This window comes from Lampetra planeri, chromosome 26 (genome assembly GCF_965212315.1).
Source record: "Lampetra planeri chromosome 26, kcLamPlan1.2.h2, whole genome shotgun sequence".
Lineage (NCBI taxonomy): Eukaryota > Metazoa > Chordata > Hyperoartia > Petromyzontiformes > Petromyzontidae > Lampetra > Lampetra planeri.
Window position 1 is genome coordinate 2,472,443 of NC_136132.1, and position 15,909 is coordinate 2,488,351.

The following is a 15,909-nucleotide window of genomic DNA, read 5'->3' on the forward strand; positions in this document are numbered from 1 at the left end:
GTTGTGTATGAGCAGATGGCTGCTGGGATTGGTGTTTTTGTTTTGCTGTGTTTTCTTGACTCTGGTACATTTTTATGATCGTTTTAGAGTGATTGCACTAAAACGGTAGTTAATAGGAAAGTAAATAAAAAAGTGTTAAGGTCAGCAAATGTTGACATTGTAGGCTTATGCTTAGCTATAAAGCGCTTAGGCCAGGTTTAAAATGCATTCCTATATATGATATATAATGCTGAGCATTAATATATATACTCGTGCTATTATATACGTGTGTATACAATATTTGCATATACTAAAAACTGCTTCAAGAAAAATTATAAAAATATATTTATGAGTGTTTTGCCAAATTAATTTAAAGTAATCAAGGCTTGCATCACACATTGGCCATGATCTGCTGGATGAAGGCCTCAATCTACCGCCTTCATATCTCATGGTCCTGCAATACGATTCGTCTCGCTCCTGTACCGGCACTGGTTTCAACACAAAATTTAACTGAAACGAGTACAGTCGGTGATTAAACAGTCCTCTTAGTATACGCAGTCCATTGTAACTATGGAGAACTTCTTTCGCACCTGGTTCCACCAGCCCACAGGGGATTATTGTGTCCGTCTGTCGTGCATCCAAAAATGGGAGGGGGAGGGGCTGGGTGGAAGGGGTGGGGCTGGGTGGGGAGGAGCTGGTCACCCTGTGGTGCCCTTATAAAATGTAACGTTTAACCTACTCACGCCGGCTTGTGCCCACCCTCAGTTGGCCATATTTGCGGAATACACCACGCCGCCGTTGACCCTGGCCATTGACCGAGCAACCCAACGTTCCTACCAGCTCCCTCCGTAGGAATGTGTACGTGTTTTCCCAACGTCGAATATAACGTGCAAAATTGTCAGTGGACATTGTTACATATATATTTTTACAATGTCATTAAGAATAAACGTTGAAAGCATGCCTAAAAAATGTAATAAATCTCGAGCAGAGCCATCGATTACTTAATCGGATAGCCCCAGCTCAAGATCATTCTCGTGAAGTCCCTGGTGGATGTGTGTTTGCGGGATGACAGAGCGTTGTGGTCAAGGGGGGTTATGTGTTGTGTGTGGGGAAACGCGACGATTGGCACCCACTACAGTTCGTGCACTCGGGTGTCGCTCTGAAAATCGCATTTCCTGCATGGGCCCGGTAAAGTTGGAGAGTTGGCGAAAACCCCACAGCTCGACTCGAAACACAGCGAAGTGTCGGGGTCCAGACACAACGTGGGGTGTGCGCCAAGGTAAGTAAAGGTGTGGAGGAATGTTCGGAAGCCACTGGTGCTATGCACTTTTAAATCTATACATTGAACACTGATATATGGAGAACTTATTTTTTTGCGTTTGGTTAGTCTATCCTTCCCCCGCACCTCCGATGAGCGCGGCTGGCTATGTGCGGTGCGAAAGAGGTTTAACAAACCTGTCAACCCATTATCAGTGCCTACCTTATTAGACCAATTCAAGCCTCATTGATCACCCCGTGCCCCTTATGAATCTCAACGTTCATCCTACAAAGTCCCATCACAAGGGAGAAACACAAAGACACTCGTTTTAGCCCGTATCGAATCGGCTGTAACGCCGTACGGACCTGAAAACTCAATTTCCCTGCACAAGAACACGTGGTTAAACCGTATGGATCGACAGCTATGGGTTCAACGTAACGTGTGTGCACACATGACCCTGGACCCCGCTATGTTTGGGTTCACGCTGTGCCGCCAGGCGCCAAAGTGGTGGCCACTTCGCCCCGTGCGGGGTCAACTTCCGTCACGCGCCCTGCACATGAGAGTCGAGACCTGGGTTCGAGTCCGAGACCTGGGTTACAGAATCTTGAGTTGCAGCCGCAACGTGATGAATCCGAGATCTCAAGTTAGGTGAGTTTTTATTGCGTCACCTCCGTCGCCAATGACGTAAGGAAAAAACAATGAAGTATTTTTCATCTCTTAGAATGGAAAAAAAAATAGCCGTCCACGCTCTTTGCAGGACCTTGTGAAAGCTGCATCCTCGGCGTGGCTAGAGGGGGGCTACTGAAGCGGCTTGACAAGTCAGTCTGCGACGGCTTCTTCCGGGACTGTTCAGACCCTCGACGATGAGCCACTCTTCATCACCGCCGCCGCGAGGAAGTCCACAATGAACATCGCGGAAGTCCACAATGAACATCGCCCAAGCAAGTGACGCGCTCCCAAAAACGCGATTGAGCCGAAAGCGGGGAGACGCTACAAAGTAAACGTTGAAATAACACGAACTATTTCACGACCAACGCGCTAGCGTTTCAGGCAGCGAGGATTCTTCAGAGCCCACAAAGGCACACGCACTTGATCAAATTTGGTAATGTTACATTGTGGCGTCCCGATTGTGAAATTTTTATTAAAACATATCTTAATCATACTCTTAGGTTTTTTCGGTAAAGTCACGTAGGTCCCACCTGATGACGGAGACTTGTGTTGCCTCCGAAACGTCGTGATTTATTATTTTATTTCTATGATTACTTTTAGTAATTTTAATTTTTTTACCTACGTGACTTTACCGAATAAACCTAAGAGTATATATGAATCCTTGCAGTCACGAAAGCTTCAAATCTAGAATATCTTAATTACGTGTATATGAGCAAATATGTACAGCCTTTTGTCATTCGGCTGCTGGACTGTTTCATGGCATGGCAATCACAGGCGTTGTTTGACATACTTCACCACGCTAGCCAGCGTTGTTTGTGCAGAGAGGGGTGTGCACAGTGCCGATTCAGATATCACTTGCCGGGAATCGAACTCGGGTCACCTTTGGTTCAGGAGTGCAGCATGCAAACTCCTGCACCACCGCTTCACCCCGAGCATCATTACGTGTTGCCACTCAACGCGCATTGAAAAAAAAACATTTTTATTTGACCCCCTGAAATTCAACCTGAGTGTGCAGTGGTGCAATGGGGGGGGGGGGGACGTGGTGTTGACGGCCAGGCCCTGCGAGTGAGCGGCTGCGTTGCACTAACCAGAATCAAATACTCCGCGTGCCACACAGCGAGCGCACGCTCGGGGGCGGCTGGGGATACAATGCCACGCGACGGCAAGTCGGGGCAAGCCAGTTCTGTTTCACGATTGGGCGACATTTCAACTCGGGAGAGGCGAAGGTGGGCTTGTTCAGTCTGAAATGTCCCCACTCTCGCAACTGTTGCTACGGCCGAAAGTGGACACACAGCCCATCCGATGGAGTACTGAGCGACCGGCGGTGGACATTTAGCGATCCACATCAATTTCCCATCTGACCCTAGGGGCCACTGGCACTGCAGCCCCCCCCCCCCCGCCCGCTTCAATGGGTCCCGTGTCGACTCAATCACATTGCACCGTGCAGGGTTCTTCATTGCAAGGCCCGCGGTCCACTGGCAGCACCCCCTCCTCCACCCCCTCCTCCCACAAATGTGAAATCACCCCCCCCCCATCGTGCTGTCCAACCCAATGGTTCCCCACGAGTGAGAGTGTTCCAACGCGCAGAATGAAAGTAACATCACCACATCAGTAGGTGGCAGTATGCAAAAACAAATGTATGCTTGCACAGCACTGTCAGCCACAACGAAGAGGGAGGGAGTAGGTAGGTTCGCTCGGATGGTGTGGCGGCCCTCACCCTGATGTCTTGTCGGTGAAAGTGCCCCCTACAGCCCCCCCCCCACTCTGAAAATGAGGAACCCGGACAGCGAAAAGCGTCAACTTGTGCATCGCCCTTCGCTCGCACAACGGACACCCCGTCGACGAGTTTCGGCTGTCACAGTGCCTGCACAAATTGCGCACCAACCACTGCCCCACCGCTCCTCCCACGGACACTAAGTCCATGCTTGCACCCCCCATATGAAGAAGGCCGTCCGTGCCAGCACATTTCTCCCTGGGCTTGAAGGTCGCCTCTTCTTCTTTATTCAACTTCTTCACTCTGCTGTCCAGATATGAAACTTCATCCCCCATGAACGCACTGTCGGCGACATCACCGATTCTGGTCTTCAGCCCAGCTCACTCACACACACAATCACACTCACTAACTCTCAACTCTCTCTCACACACTCACACACACACTCAATCACTCTCACACACTCACTCACACACAATCACACTCACACACTCTCAATCACTCACACTCACCCTCACTCACACTTACACTAACACTCTCACACACTCACTCACTCTCTCACAATCACTCTCACTCACACCGACACTCTCACACTCACACACTCTCACACACACTCTCTCACACTCACTCTCATACACTCACACACACTCACTCTCACACACTCACTCACACTCATTCTCTCACAATCACACTCACTCACTCTCACGGGGCATCTCCGCACTTCAGCACACGCCGAGTAGGGGCGCACTACCGCGTCTTGGAGCTGCAGTGAACCAATGATGATGCCGATTCGATGTATGAATGTTCTCATATGGCTGCCGTTCACAATCGCACCCAATAGCAACAAAACCAAAGCCAACCTCACCGACGACACGCCAAACAAACGCGACACCGGCCTTATTTAAACAAGGCAGAATTCCGTAATTTTATACAATATCCCACTTTTTTTGTACACACCTTCTTAGCATATATATATTTTTTTAAACAGTTAACCATTCCTCTCAATATTGAAAACCCAATGACGTAACTGCTTTTTTTATGGACATTTAGTGTTTGCGGCTTTATACAGAGCATCATGGCATTGGCTATTGCGCAAATTGTTCAATGTTAATGTCACAGCTGTCGTATTGTTATCATAATAACTATAAGGGTAACGTGTGGTCGGCAACACTATACATCAGTACACGTAGAGTCGTAGACCAAATCTGTCTTCTTACGCGCAATACAGCAGCGGAGAGAGCGCGCGCAGGCGTAACACGCAGACACAACAAGTGCCTTTTACATTCGGTGACTTGAGAATTTAATACCAACTCGCCCATGGCTGCCTGATACTCGGATTAATAATAACGACGACGACGACGATGATGATGATGACAACGACGACTGACAGGCGAGATTGCCGCGTCTTGCAAGCTGGCTTATTGCCAAAGTGCGATAGCGGGGTTTTTAAACTTTTATATCACGGCAGCTTTTGAAACTTCTGCCCCCCCCCACCGCCGCCGCCGCGCCCCTCTAGACTTAAACGTGATGATCATGAAAATCAAAACTAATACAGCTGAGGGAGTGTGTGTGTGTGCTTTGCATAACTGCGCCAATATCGCCACGCGAGGACATCTGTGAGCACAAGGAACGTGCTTACAGTGGCGTTGCTGACTCCGTGTACCGATCCCCACCAGCGGACTGCATTGCAACATCGTCACCCGTCGTCGGGGATGCGGCGGGCCAAGCCGCACGATGGACCACCGACAAGGCGCGGTGCCGACCTGCTCCGTGCCCCCCTCTCGTTAAGAGCAGATCGCCCCAAATGCCCTTCCCACCCTCCCGCAAAGCCCACCGCCCGCCACGACCACATGCACCCAAAACATCGTCGGCGTGACCCGATCGTCGACGCGGCTGTGGCACAGAGCGCGGAGGAGCGCACGGCTGGGCGGGCAGGGGGGTTCCGCTTTAAGTGCTGACACACAAAAACAAAAGTAACGGTACGACGCGCGCGCACACACACATATATATATACACAGGATGTGTCTGTGTGTGCATTCGTTTGCTGCTTTAGAGATCGAGTAATCAAATCAACCATGTCATATTATTATTTTTAAGATGTTTTGCTTAAACGCAAAAGGATATGTTTACCGTGTCCTTCATTTGCGTTAGTGACGAAGCAATGTGTCGCTTTTTTTTTTTAGATCGTTCCACATAATACGCGCATCTCTATATATATACTTCAATACTGTGCCAATATACTTTTTCTTTTCTTATTTGGCTGCAAGCTTATTGGACACAGTGGTGCATCTAGACTATGAAACATGTGGGGTGGGGTGGGGGGAGGTGGGGGCCACACCGCTTGCATTCACTCTGGCTCACAAGTGTCGTGGTTTTTGATACTGGCTATTGGTGTCCGCACACATCCCGAGCTCGTGGTGATGGTGGCGGTGCTTAGAACGCAGCAAGGAGGGAGGGGGGCTGGCTGTGGCGGGCCACGCGGCTCTCGGGCAGGGCTTCACTTCAAGCCGGGTTCTGTCCGCGTGAGCGGCGACCCAGGGAAAGCCGAACCCTCAGCGTGGCAGCGCGACGTTGCCGTTCCTCGCCGTGGCCGAGGATGTTGCCCGGTCGCCGTGCCGCCCGCTCCGGTCTACCGGGCGGCATGGAAATAGTTCGGCGAGAAATTAAGCTCCGGGAGTTGGCGTGGAGACGAGTAATACTCCACCCCCGCTTCTACCGGCACAACTAAGCTGAGCCAGCGGTGGGGGGGGGGGGGGACCTCACTTGTACGTGTTTTTTTTTTCCCCCACTGGGCAATTTTGTCAACGCCAAGCCGGAAACAAATCGTCGCAACGCTGACCCCACAAGACATCCGAATCTGGCTCGGGGCAAAGCAGGCCCAGGGGTGGCGGGGTGGAGGTGGGAGGTGGAGGTGGGGGGGAGGCTAACGACGCGATAATTGCACGCGGTCGCATCGTCCGCTTGCGTCTCCACTAGTTACATTGCGCCCAACGTCGGCAGCACGGCTCTGCTTCTGCAGTGGGGAAAAATGTAAAAAAAAATGTACCCCCCCCCCCCCCTGTGCTCGCCCTTGAACCTCTGCGGCCGCCGCCAAAGTGTACGTCTGTCCCTCCACTCTCCTCCGTTGCATCGCAGGGACGACACCGCCACGCCCCCCGCCCCTCCACAGGGACGAACAACAACGCCGTCGCATCGAGTAGCTGCGTTTGGGGATTTCTAAGTAGTCCGTTGCACCGAAGTCGGAACGGTCGCACCGCGCCCGATGCGGGCGACCGCACCTCCACGGAAAGCACGTGCTTGTGGGACAGAGCGTACAAAAAAAACATCGGCAACAAAAACGGGAAATGCAACTGAAGAACAAACAAAAAAACCCATAAGATCAACCGTCAATACGCATAGCCCTTTGCTTTGTGGGGTGGGGGGGGGGTGGTGGCTGCTGCTTATTCTCAAAACGATTCGGCGAAATTAAGCGCGAGAGTTCTCTGTAGTGATCGGTGAGCGCGAGCGGCGGCGATGGTGCGAGCACGTGCTGGGTGCTGGCGGCCGGAGTGGTCCTCGGAGGCGGAGTCTCGGTCCGCGTGGCCCCCCCCCCCCCCCCACACTTCCAGGCGTCGGTGTCGCGGCGCCAGCTCGCGTCGCGTCCCTCTGCACGCGTCGCTCCGGCGCGCGTTTGGTATCGGTTTCGTGTGAACGTTTCGAGCGATCATCGTTTTTTCTGTGCAGGCTTGCCGCTGTTGTTGTTGGTTGTCGAGCCGTTAATTTTTTTCATCCGTCAAATTTTAGTTTAATCCGCTAAACTGCACTTAACGTGATGTGCGGGTACGTGCGCATAGGCACGCGCGTACACACAGGCACAACTCGCCACTTTGACATTTATTGGTTGCTCTACCTGCTGCGAACTTTGCGACGACACACATCTTTGTAATTTTGAAGTTCCGTAATAATATAGTAAACGATTATAAAAAAAAATGGGACCACTTCTTCTTTAGATCGCAATGTCCAGCCATAATCTTCGTGTTACCGTTGTTGTTGTTGGGTTGTTTTTGAAGACAGCCCCAGTCGACAGATTTGCCATCTCTACCCTGCAGTGAACAAGAGCAAGCCCGGCCAATTCAGTGTCGCCGACCCAAAAGTCCACCGGGACAAAAAACCCTTCGTGTGTACACAGCAGCGTCGTACACCGTGGGAAGTGAAATCTCGACACCAACCCACGACAAAAATCATCACGCGCGTGGCAAAGATGACGCTTCGCAGCCTTTTTGATTAGACATGCAGAAAATCTGTCCGAGCAGAAAAATTGGACGGGCGACGCAACGTAATTTTGAAATGCGGATTTGAAACGGTGAAGTTCCCAGTCCACGTCGCAACGATTTCTACTCCTGCGGTTTCTCGTCGCAAATCGTTTCCTGTGAGTAATCAACAATCAGGAAAGCGTGACGCAGACATCTTGCGGTGCCCCGTTCTTCTGAGCAGCTAAGAAATGGCACCCCCCCACAGCCGGAAACTGGCTTCGACGTCCATCACCTTCACTGTCCCAAGACAATGTGCTCATGTCTGCAACGACAAAACTGAAATAATAAAGGGCTGAAAAAGTGAGTGTTCGTTAATCGACGGGGCATTGTTCAGAGCGTTCCCCGCTGCTCACGCGTTCCGCTGTAGTCGAAGCAACTATTGGTTTAGTCTTCTCGTTTTTTTTTTTTGGCCGAACAGCAAAACGGGCGCAACCGAGCCAGTCGAACTCGCCAAGTTACTCCTCTTCCAATTCGTTCTCGGCGATCGTTTACAGCCGTCAAATTTTTTTTGTAACTTTTAATTTTATTTTTGTCGTCGTTAACCGTTGCCGCCGCCGCCATTCGAAAACATTTTCTTTTTGCGCGTAGGATCCCCGTTCGGTTCGTCCGACCAATCAGAGCAGCTCGTACTGGCGCAGGTGCATGCGCTGGATGATGTCGCGGCAGTCCTTGAAGACGCGACCGATGTTCTCCGTGTCGACGGCGCACGTGAAGTGCGGGTAGCAGTAGTGGCGGCCGTCATCGCTTGCCGTGCTGATGCGCTGCGCGGGTAAAGAAAAGCCACAGGGTGTCGGCGAATGAGCACGCGAACAAAACAGACGCACGCACGCGAATCGCCTCGAAGGCGAGTCGTCGCTTAACGCGCGGCGGCGTGTTCACGCTGCAACCGCACGACGCGGAACGCGCGCTCCGTTGTAACGCTAAATGCGCTACGCGCTGTATCACGCGAAGCGCGCGCGGTTATAACGCGGGCAAAGACGAACTACTTTCTTGAGCTGCACGGCTGAGTGGTAGGACACAGTACGCGGAACGATGAGGCAACGCACCGGTGAACCCTCAGTTATTTGTCCCGCCATTTCACTGCGCTTGTGCGTTGACCGGATCTCGCCCAACTTTACTGTCACAATTATTTATGGGGAAACTCGTTTCCGCTTTACGCGTTTTTTCACTTCACGCGGCACTTTGCAAGAACGCATCTACCGCGTTGAATGAGGACTTACTATTCTGGATCGTTGACACAGCATGGGGGAGTGCCTTCATCCAGTAGTGGATTGACAAAGGCCTGTACATCGTTAATTATTGTTACAACTATGTGGGTGGCTGAAGTGGTGGGTGAAGTGGTGGCTCGGTGGTTGGTGCACTGCATTGTAAACCCGACAAAAGCCGAGTTGGATTCCCAGCTCCGGCTCGCATCAGCGGCGAGCAATACCTAACCGAGTCCTTCACCAACCCGCACTAACCAGCGTGGTGAAGTATGGGCAAACAACCCCCCTGCTCGCCCCTACCCCCCCATCCATGACCTACAGAGCATTCAAAGAGTTATAGATGACTTTTAGTAATTCGGTCAGAAAGCGAAATTTGAGTCGACGTTTAAAAAACAGCAACGGATGCTCGGCATTATAAATTTGAACGCACCGCGCCGCGACGGTGTGGGTGCGCTTGAGGCACCGCTGATGCCCGTTCGTTCGGACTGCCGGGGGGGCACTTACCAGGAACTCGTCCCGGATGAAATACTTCGCTCGCGTCACTTGCGGATCTTCGCCCAATTCAGGGCTCACTGATTCAGGGGGAGATGGACAATAACAACAAAACCTTGATTATTATTTACGACCTTATTCTCTGTCTTATTGTTGTTTTCGATGTCCTTCAACCCGCACCTACGATTAGCACGGTTGGCTATGTACGGTGCAAAAGAAGTTCAACATACACACATACAAAGTACCGCCAAGATCCAAACAAACACATGGGAAAGCCTTTATCCAACAGTGAATTGACCACACGCAGCGCCATACGTACTCGTAGCCTACACCGTTGCCGATGATGAGATCACTGGGTGGTTATACGGCTCGTTATATACCTTCAAATGTCACGGTACTTTGTGTACTAGTAACAGTACAACTGTGCTCCTGGCATCACGCCATTAGATTATGAAAGCTCTGTTCAAAATTCGCAGAAACACAGTGCAACACTCTGTGTTTAGCGAGAACTGCTGCTGGAATGACGTTACAGATCTACAGCCATTACTCGTTACACCGCAACTCAAAGTACGGAATTTCGCTTGAGCGTAACTTATGCATTGGGGAACGAATTCAACGCAAATCTGGCTGCCGCCTGATAATGCCGGTTGTAATTACTGGCTAAACGTTGCACTCAGATTGTAAATGTTGTGGATTTGCTTTCCACACGGTGTGCTGTACTAGTAATGAATTGCCATGTTCTGTTTACGTGACAAACCATACTAATTGGCTGTGTCAGGTGGTGGTGGGTTTAACGACACAATAAAACCTGTATTATGGAAAAATAGGGTTCCATGCACGGAATTTCGAGACAAGTTTTCAGTAACCTACCCGTTACGTATATCAAGGGATTTGCCTGCACATTCCTTATGGAGGTCCCTTCAATTGGAGGTCCCTTAAATTGCCTCCTATCGTCACTAGGTGTCGCTGCACCTCCACACATGCCTTACTAGAAGAGGCGTTGTCAAGCAGCAATCAAACTGACAATTTGGTCGATCTCTGCGCTGGAATTTAATTACATTTCGTACAATATAAGAATAGGTTTTACCCTTTCTGGCAATAAAACACGTGTTAAGATGTTAAAACACCCAACAGAACCCTTTTGCAAGGAAGCATGTCTGCATTAACCACACATACTTGTGAACATGCAAAGAAAAACATGCTCTGACGGTATATGTATTGTCTTTGAAACTGATTGGTCCACACCAGAGACAGCTTTCTTTTGAGCCTAGTCTCTAACAGTGTTAGACCCATGATATGTGCAGTCTGTATGTGAAACTTCTTTCGCACCGTACGTAGCCAACCGTGCTAATCGGAAGTGAGAAATTAAAGTGAAAAACCTAAATTATTTATAATTTCAACTTTGTAACGCGCCACGTGGCATTCACTCACTCTCAGAGAGAGAGAGAGACAGACAACGACTCGGAGGAGGTCCGAGGAGGATCCACGGACAAGCGGAGAAGGCAGCAGGCCGGCCAGTGAACCGATGCCATCAATTGCCCAAGCTCTGCAAGTCCTTTGTCTCCCACTAAATATAAAAACGTGTTTTCGGATCATTAATGAGTGTTTGAAATGTGGGAGGAAACCGGAGGAGCCAGAAAAAAATTCTATGGGTGCCGGAGGGGGGGGGGGGGAAATCACAAAAATTCCAGACAGATGGGACATAATTTGAGTCCGCACTTTGGTGTACCGCCTTCTCCTGGCGAGCCCGGGTCCACGGGAACCTCGTCGACGCTCAGAGTTGTCACAGAACATCTGTGCGGTGATTCACCGACCCCTGACCTCCACAGTGCTGGACTACAGGCGCGTGTGCCACAGCTGCCCGGCTAACTATGCTGTCATTGTTGAATAGGTTGTGAAAAGCCAATGGCAACGCTTATATCTAACAGTAACTCGCCATACGTAAGAAACATGCTTAACCATGTACGGCCGAAAAACCCGGATTTGAACGCTTCATCTATAAAAAACTATTAACTTTTTTTTATTTTAGCAGGCGAGGCCCACTGAACTATATAGCTCTTTTTCAGAAGCGACCTGGCCACAAACGATAGCTCGATGAAGTGGCTTATCAGCAGTAGCCAAATACTCTAAGTGCACGTTTCTAAATGTGGGAGAAAAAACCAGAGGACCCGAGGAAAAAACTACGCGACCACGAGGAAACCGAACATGCCAACTCCAAATATACAACAGGCGTCGGGATCGAACTCTTAACCTCCTGTATACCAGGCGAGGTCGTAAACATCTCGCCAGCTTGGCGCTCTAAGCTGTCCCCTGGCTGGGAGTCTGACAAGCACCCCCAGATCCACGTCCGAGGGAAATTTCAACCGTAAACCAAGTTCAGCGGGTACCAGTGTCGTGTGGCCTTGTGTGTACCTTCGGCTGGCGTGGTGTACCGCGCAAACTCTGGAAAGTACTTCTCGATTCGCGACTTTCCCGCCAGCACCTTCTCCGCCAGGAGGTCCTGCTTGTTGAGGAAGAGGATGATCGAGATGGTTCGGAGCCACCTGCAGAAGAAGGGTGCAGGAGGACACGGCAGCACCCGTGGGGGCGGGGGTCAGAGGCCATAGTGCACGTCGAGTCAATGTCACCCGTGCGAAAGCCGATTTTCTCTCGGGACTGATCCGACAACCGCTGATTTGAACCGAGGAATTAACAGCACGAGTCTGCGTGGAAGCGTATGCACTTTGCTGCAAATGTATCCGTGTTTATTGTCGCCATCATCGGGCCACGCATGCGTGTTGAACTTCTTTCGCTCCGTACGTAGCCAGCCGTGCTAATCAGAGGTGTGCGGGGAAAACGACGCAGCGGTCCCATCTCGCTCCTGCACACGAGCCGATTTCATCGCTCCATCTCCACACAGAGGGCGTGTTCCGTCACCCTACATCCATCGCTAGTCTCGCTCACCAGCCACCACCTGCCACTCAAGCGACACGTCCTGCCCCGGCTCACTCACTCAAGTGTCAATACGATGCCTCTAATTTACATTTGTTCACCGATCTGTGCTCTCGGTTGACTCTGCAAAGGGGAATTCCATGCCAACACCTCCCCATGCTCCTTTGCACACTTTCAGTTCTCACTCCGTTGTCTTCGTCAGTGAGCGCACGCGTACGGAATGCTAAATGCGATTTTGGGATGGAGCAGTCGCGCAAGGGTTTGTGCGCTGCCCTCTGAACCCGCCATTCTGGAGTTCGATTCCTGGCCATGGCTAATAGAAGTGGCGAGTGGTATCGGAACCGACGCTGGCCCCTCCACCCTTCACCAAATGACCAGCATGGTGAAGTATGGTCAAACACCCCCCGACTGACGCAATGCGGGGAGGCTTTCACCCAGAAGTAAATTGACAAGGGCTTTTAATAATTATTTAAAATATAATATGGTATATATTTTTTCTGATATGCAACGGGCAGTAAAAACATTTCAAAGGTGCCCTATAATTGATATGCAGTGCATTAGCCAAATGGTCAAATAACCGCACCGCCTCGACACATTACGGCCGAGAACTCCACAAACACAATCTGGGCGCACACACACGCAGCATTTCATAAAACGCGCCCCGACTAACTGTTAAAAAAGAAAACGACAGTGACGGTCAAATACAACGCTGTCGGCCAGATTCGCACCTTGACGAAACCGACGAAACACATCGGGGCTCTGCAGTACGCGCCCCACTGTTGGCTGGCCACGAACACAAAACCCCACGAATTTCTCCCACTCCCTCTGAAGAAGAGAGGGAGGAAAAAAAACACCGAGACGGACGTTCGCCAACCCCGTGGACTTGGCCCGACGTGCAACTCCGGCGCCACCGCACGCGCACACGAGGTCTTGCCGCTGGCAGAAAGGCCCCAGCCCCCCCCCCCTCCCCCCCAACCTCTCCGCGGTGGGCGCGGGGTCCTGCTGGTGACGATCGGCTTGCCGAGTCCACCACCGGCGTTACCTGTTGTTCCAAATACTCTTGAACAGGTTGATGGCTTCCTTGAGGCGGTTCGTGGTGTTGTCTTCACGCAGAACCATGTTGTAGCTGCTGCACGCGACTACGAATATGATCGCCGTAACGTCTATCGCGCGGGGGTCGCGTGGAGTGCGGTGACGGCAAGGGTTTAGGGTGGGGGGAAGGCGGGGGGACACCACGAGCGGGAGAGGACGCGTGCATGGGGGACAGGGGGTTTTGGTTGCGTTACGACGCAGCGCGCGGTTTAAATACGGCACAGGCAAAAGCAAGCGGTGGCGATGATGGAGGCGGCAGCAGCAGGGAGGCGCGGCGGGCGGCGGAAGAGTTCACAACGGGACGTCGCACATGGAGGAGTACACGGTGGACACAGGGGGGTGTGACGCGCGAGTGGCGGAGGAACGGCAAATACGTCGATGGATGATGAACCGATCGAAATAACGCCGGGCGACGGAAACACGGGAAACAGAGTGAATGGCAACAGATGAGGATGGGACGTGTGAGAGAAACAAGAGTGTGGAGGAGTGGAATAAGGGAGTGTTTTGGTGGTGGTGAAGGCGGCATTAAAACGAGGTGTTTTTGTGGAGGGGGGTGGGGGGGAAGAGAAGGGGGGCAACAGAGAGAGAGAGAGATAAACAGAGTTAGTGTCAGCGGAAGGACGGGGGGGGGGGAAGCACAGTTCAGTTACCTGTTGTTCCAGATATTGCAGAAGAGGTCAAGGGCCTCTTTTAGCCTGTTAACACTGGGGTCCTCGCGCAGTGCCATGTTATAGCCACTGCAAGCCACCACAAATATGATGGCTGTGACATCTGCATGGAGGGGGAAATGGGGATGAAAGGGGGGGGGGGGTTGGTGTTGAAAGGAAATGGAACCTTCTGAACGCATGCTCATCTCAAAAAGACACACCAGGAACAGCGCCCATCAACTGACGGCACTTTGATGACCAACTTGTCTGTCCGCTGGGTGCGCAAAGTTGATAATGACGAGGCGCGTGCAAGCCACAGCCAATGGCCAAATCAATCGGGATCGCACCGGTTTAGATCTTGGAAGCTAATCAGGATATGAATATGGATAGTGCTTTGGATGGGTGACCGACATGCACCATAGATTTTCTATAGGCTGTGGGGGTACGTAGTGGCCAGCAGAAGGGGAAATGCAGTAAATCCCATTGTTGTACCATACTTCTATGCTTCCTCGTCTGTGCACCCTGCCTTCGCCAAACACAATTAGAAACTTTGGTCCAACAACGCCAATGACCCCTGCACATTGTGGGGTAGCCTTCATCCAGCAGAGGAACAAACAAAAGGGACTGTACAATCTGCCCCCTCCCCCCTCCCCACCCGGCACAGTCCTATTTTGTCAATCCACTGCTGAAGAATGGAATACCAAAGCCATGTTAGTCATGGGGGTTGTAGTTTGACCAGATTTCACCACACCGGTCGGTGTCGGTTGGTAAATGGGTGGCCCCTAAGGACCAGGTGAGATAAGCACTTGCCACCGATGTTAGCCTAGGGCAAGGAATGAAACTCAGCTCGCCAGGGTTCGGAACACGACACGTTAACCGTTGGGCCACTCCACACCAGTAGCGATGGAGTAATTGCTCGGTTATCATTCATTACGGTTTGAGAAAGCAGTGTTCGCGAGTGGAAACTCACCACTGGATTAAATATATATTTTTAAATTTGCCTGAATATTTACAAATGTAAAAACGATTATGGGCTAAATGGATGTATGCGGACAAAAAACAAATTCACAAATTTTACCGTCCGTATTTGTTTCAATGTACTTTGTGGGTATGCAATGATCCACAGATTAAGATCTAAATTTCTTGCGCTCACAATACGTACACTAAATTGTCCGAGCAATAATTAATTACTTTCTAACATGTATATTTCAAATATAATAGTCTCACTCGACTTCCTGCAGGCACTAAAATGTATGAAATCGAATCATGATCCCTAACAGTGACTTCAATCAGAGAGCTTTGCACGTGCGTGTACACGAAAAAGCCGTTAGCATTATAACCTTTCAACTATTCTCAAAGAAATGGTCATCTTCCTACGATTCACAATACGTTGCGGACACATGAAATGTGCATGCATGCATGTATGGAGTGCAACAATTTACACATTGACTCTTTTCCCCGATTCCATACTGATTGTGCTATCGACGTCACGTCGCGAGCGGAGCGTCCATTATTTTTATTTTGCAGTTAGGTTTGTTTGTCCTTCCACCGCACCTCCGATTAGCATGGTTGGCTATGTATGGTGCGAAAGAAGTTCAACGTACATACGTGCAATTCGGAACTCTCACGCAGC

General features: G+C 50.8%; 1 protein-coding gene across 6 annotated transcripts in view; it reads right to left on the reverse strand.

Annotated features, from left to right (window-relative positions):
* Positions 1–8,411: 8,411 nt before the first annotated feature.
* LOC144727568 (guanine nucleotide-binding protein G(s) subunit alpha-like) overlaps positions 8,412–15,909 on the reverse strand; it is a 91,436-nt gene continuing 83,938 nt past the window's right edge. For 4 of the 6 annotated variants that reach the window (XM_078606457.1, XM_078606458.1, XM_078606459.1 and 1 more), the window contains exons 9-12: positions 14,280–14,400; positions 12,019–12,149; positions 9,619–9,686; positions 8,412–8,670 (exon numbers count right to left, since the gene is read on the reverse strand). In XM_078606457.1, the coding sequence (XP_078462583.1) occupies positions 8,524–8,670; positions 9,619–9,686; positions 12,019–12,149; positions 14,280–14,400 (467 nt within the window). In that variant the 3' untranslated portion in view covers positions 8,412–8,523. Of the gene's footprint in view, positions 8,671–9,618; positions 9,687–12,018; positions 12,150–13,579; positions 13,701–14,279; positions 14,401–15,909 lie in introns of all 6 variants that reach the window. The other 2 variants (XM_078606461.1, XM_078606462.1) reach the window with 1 other exon arrangement.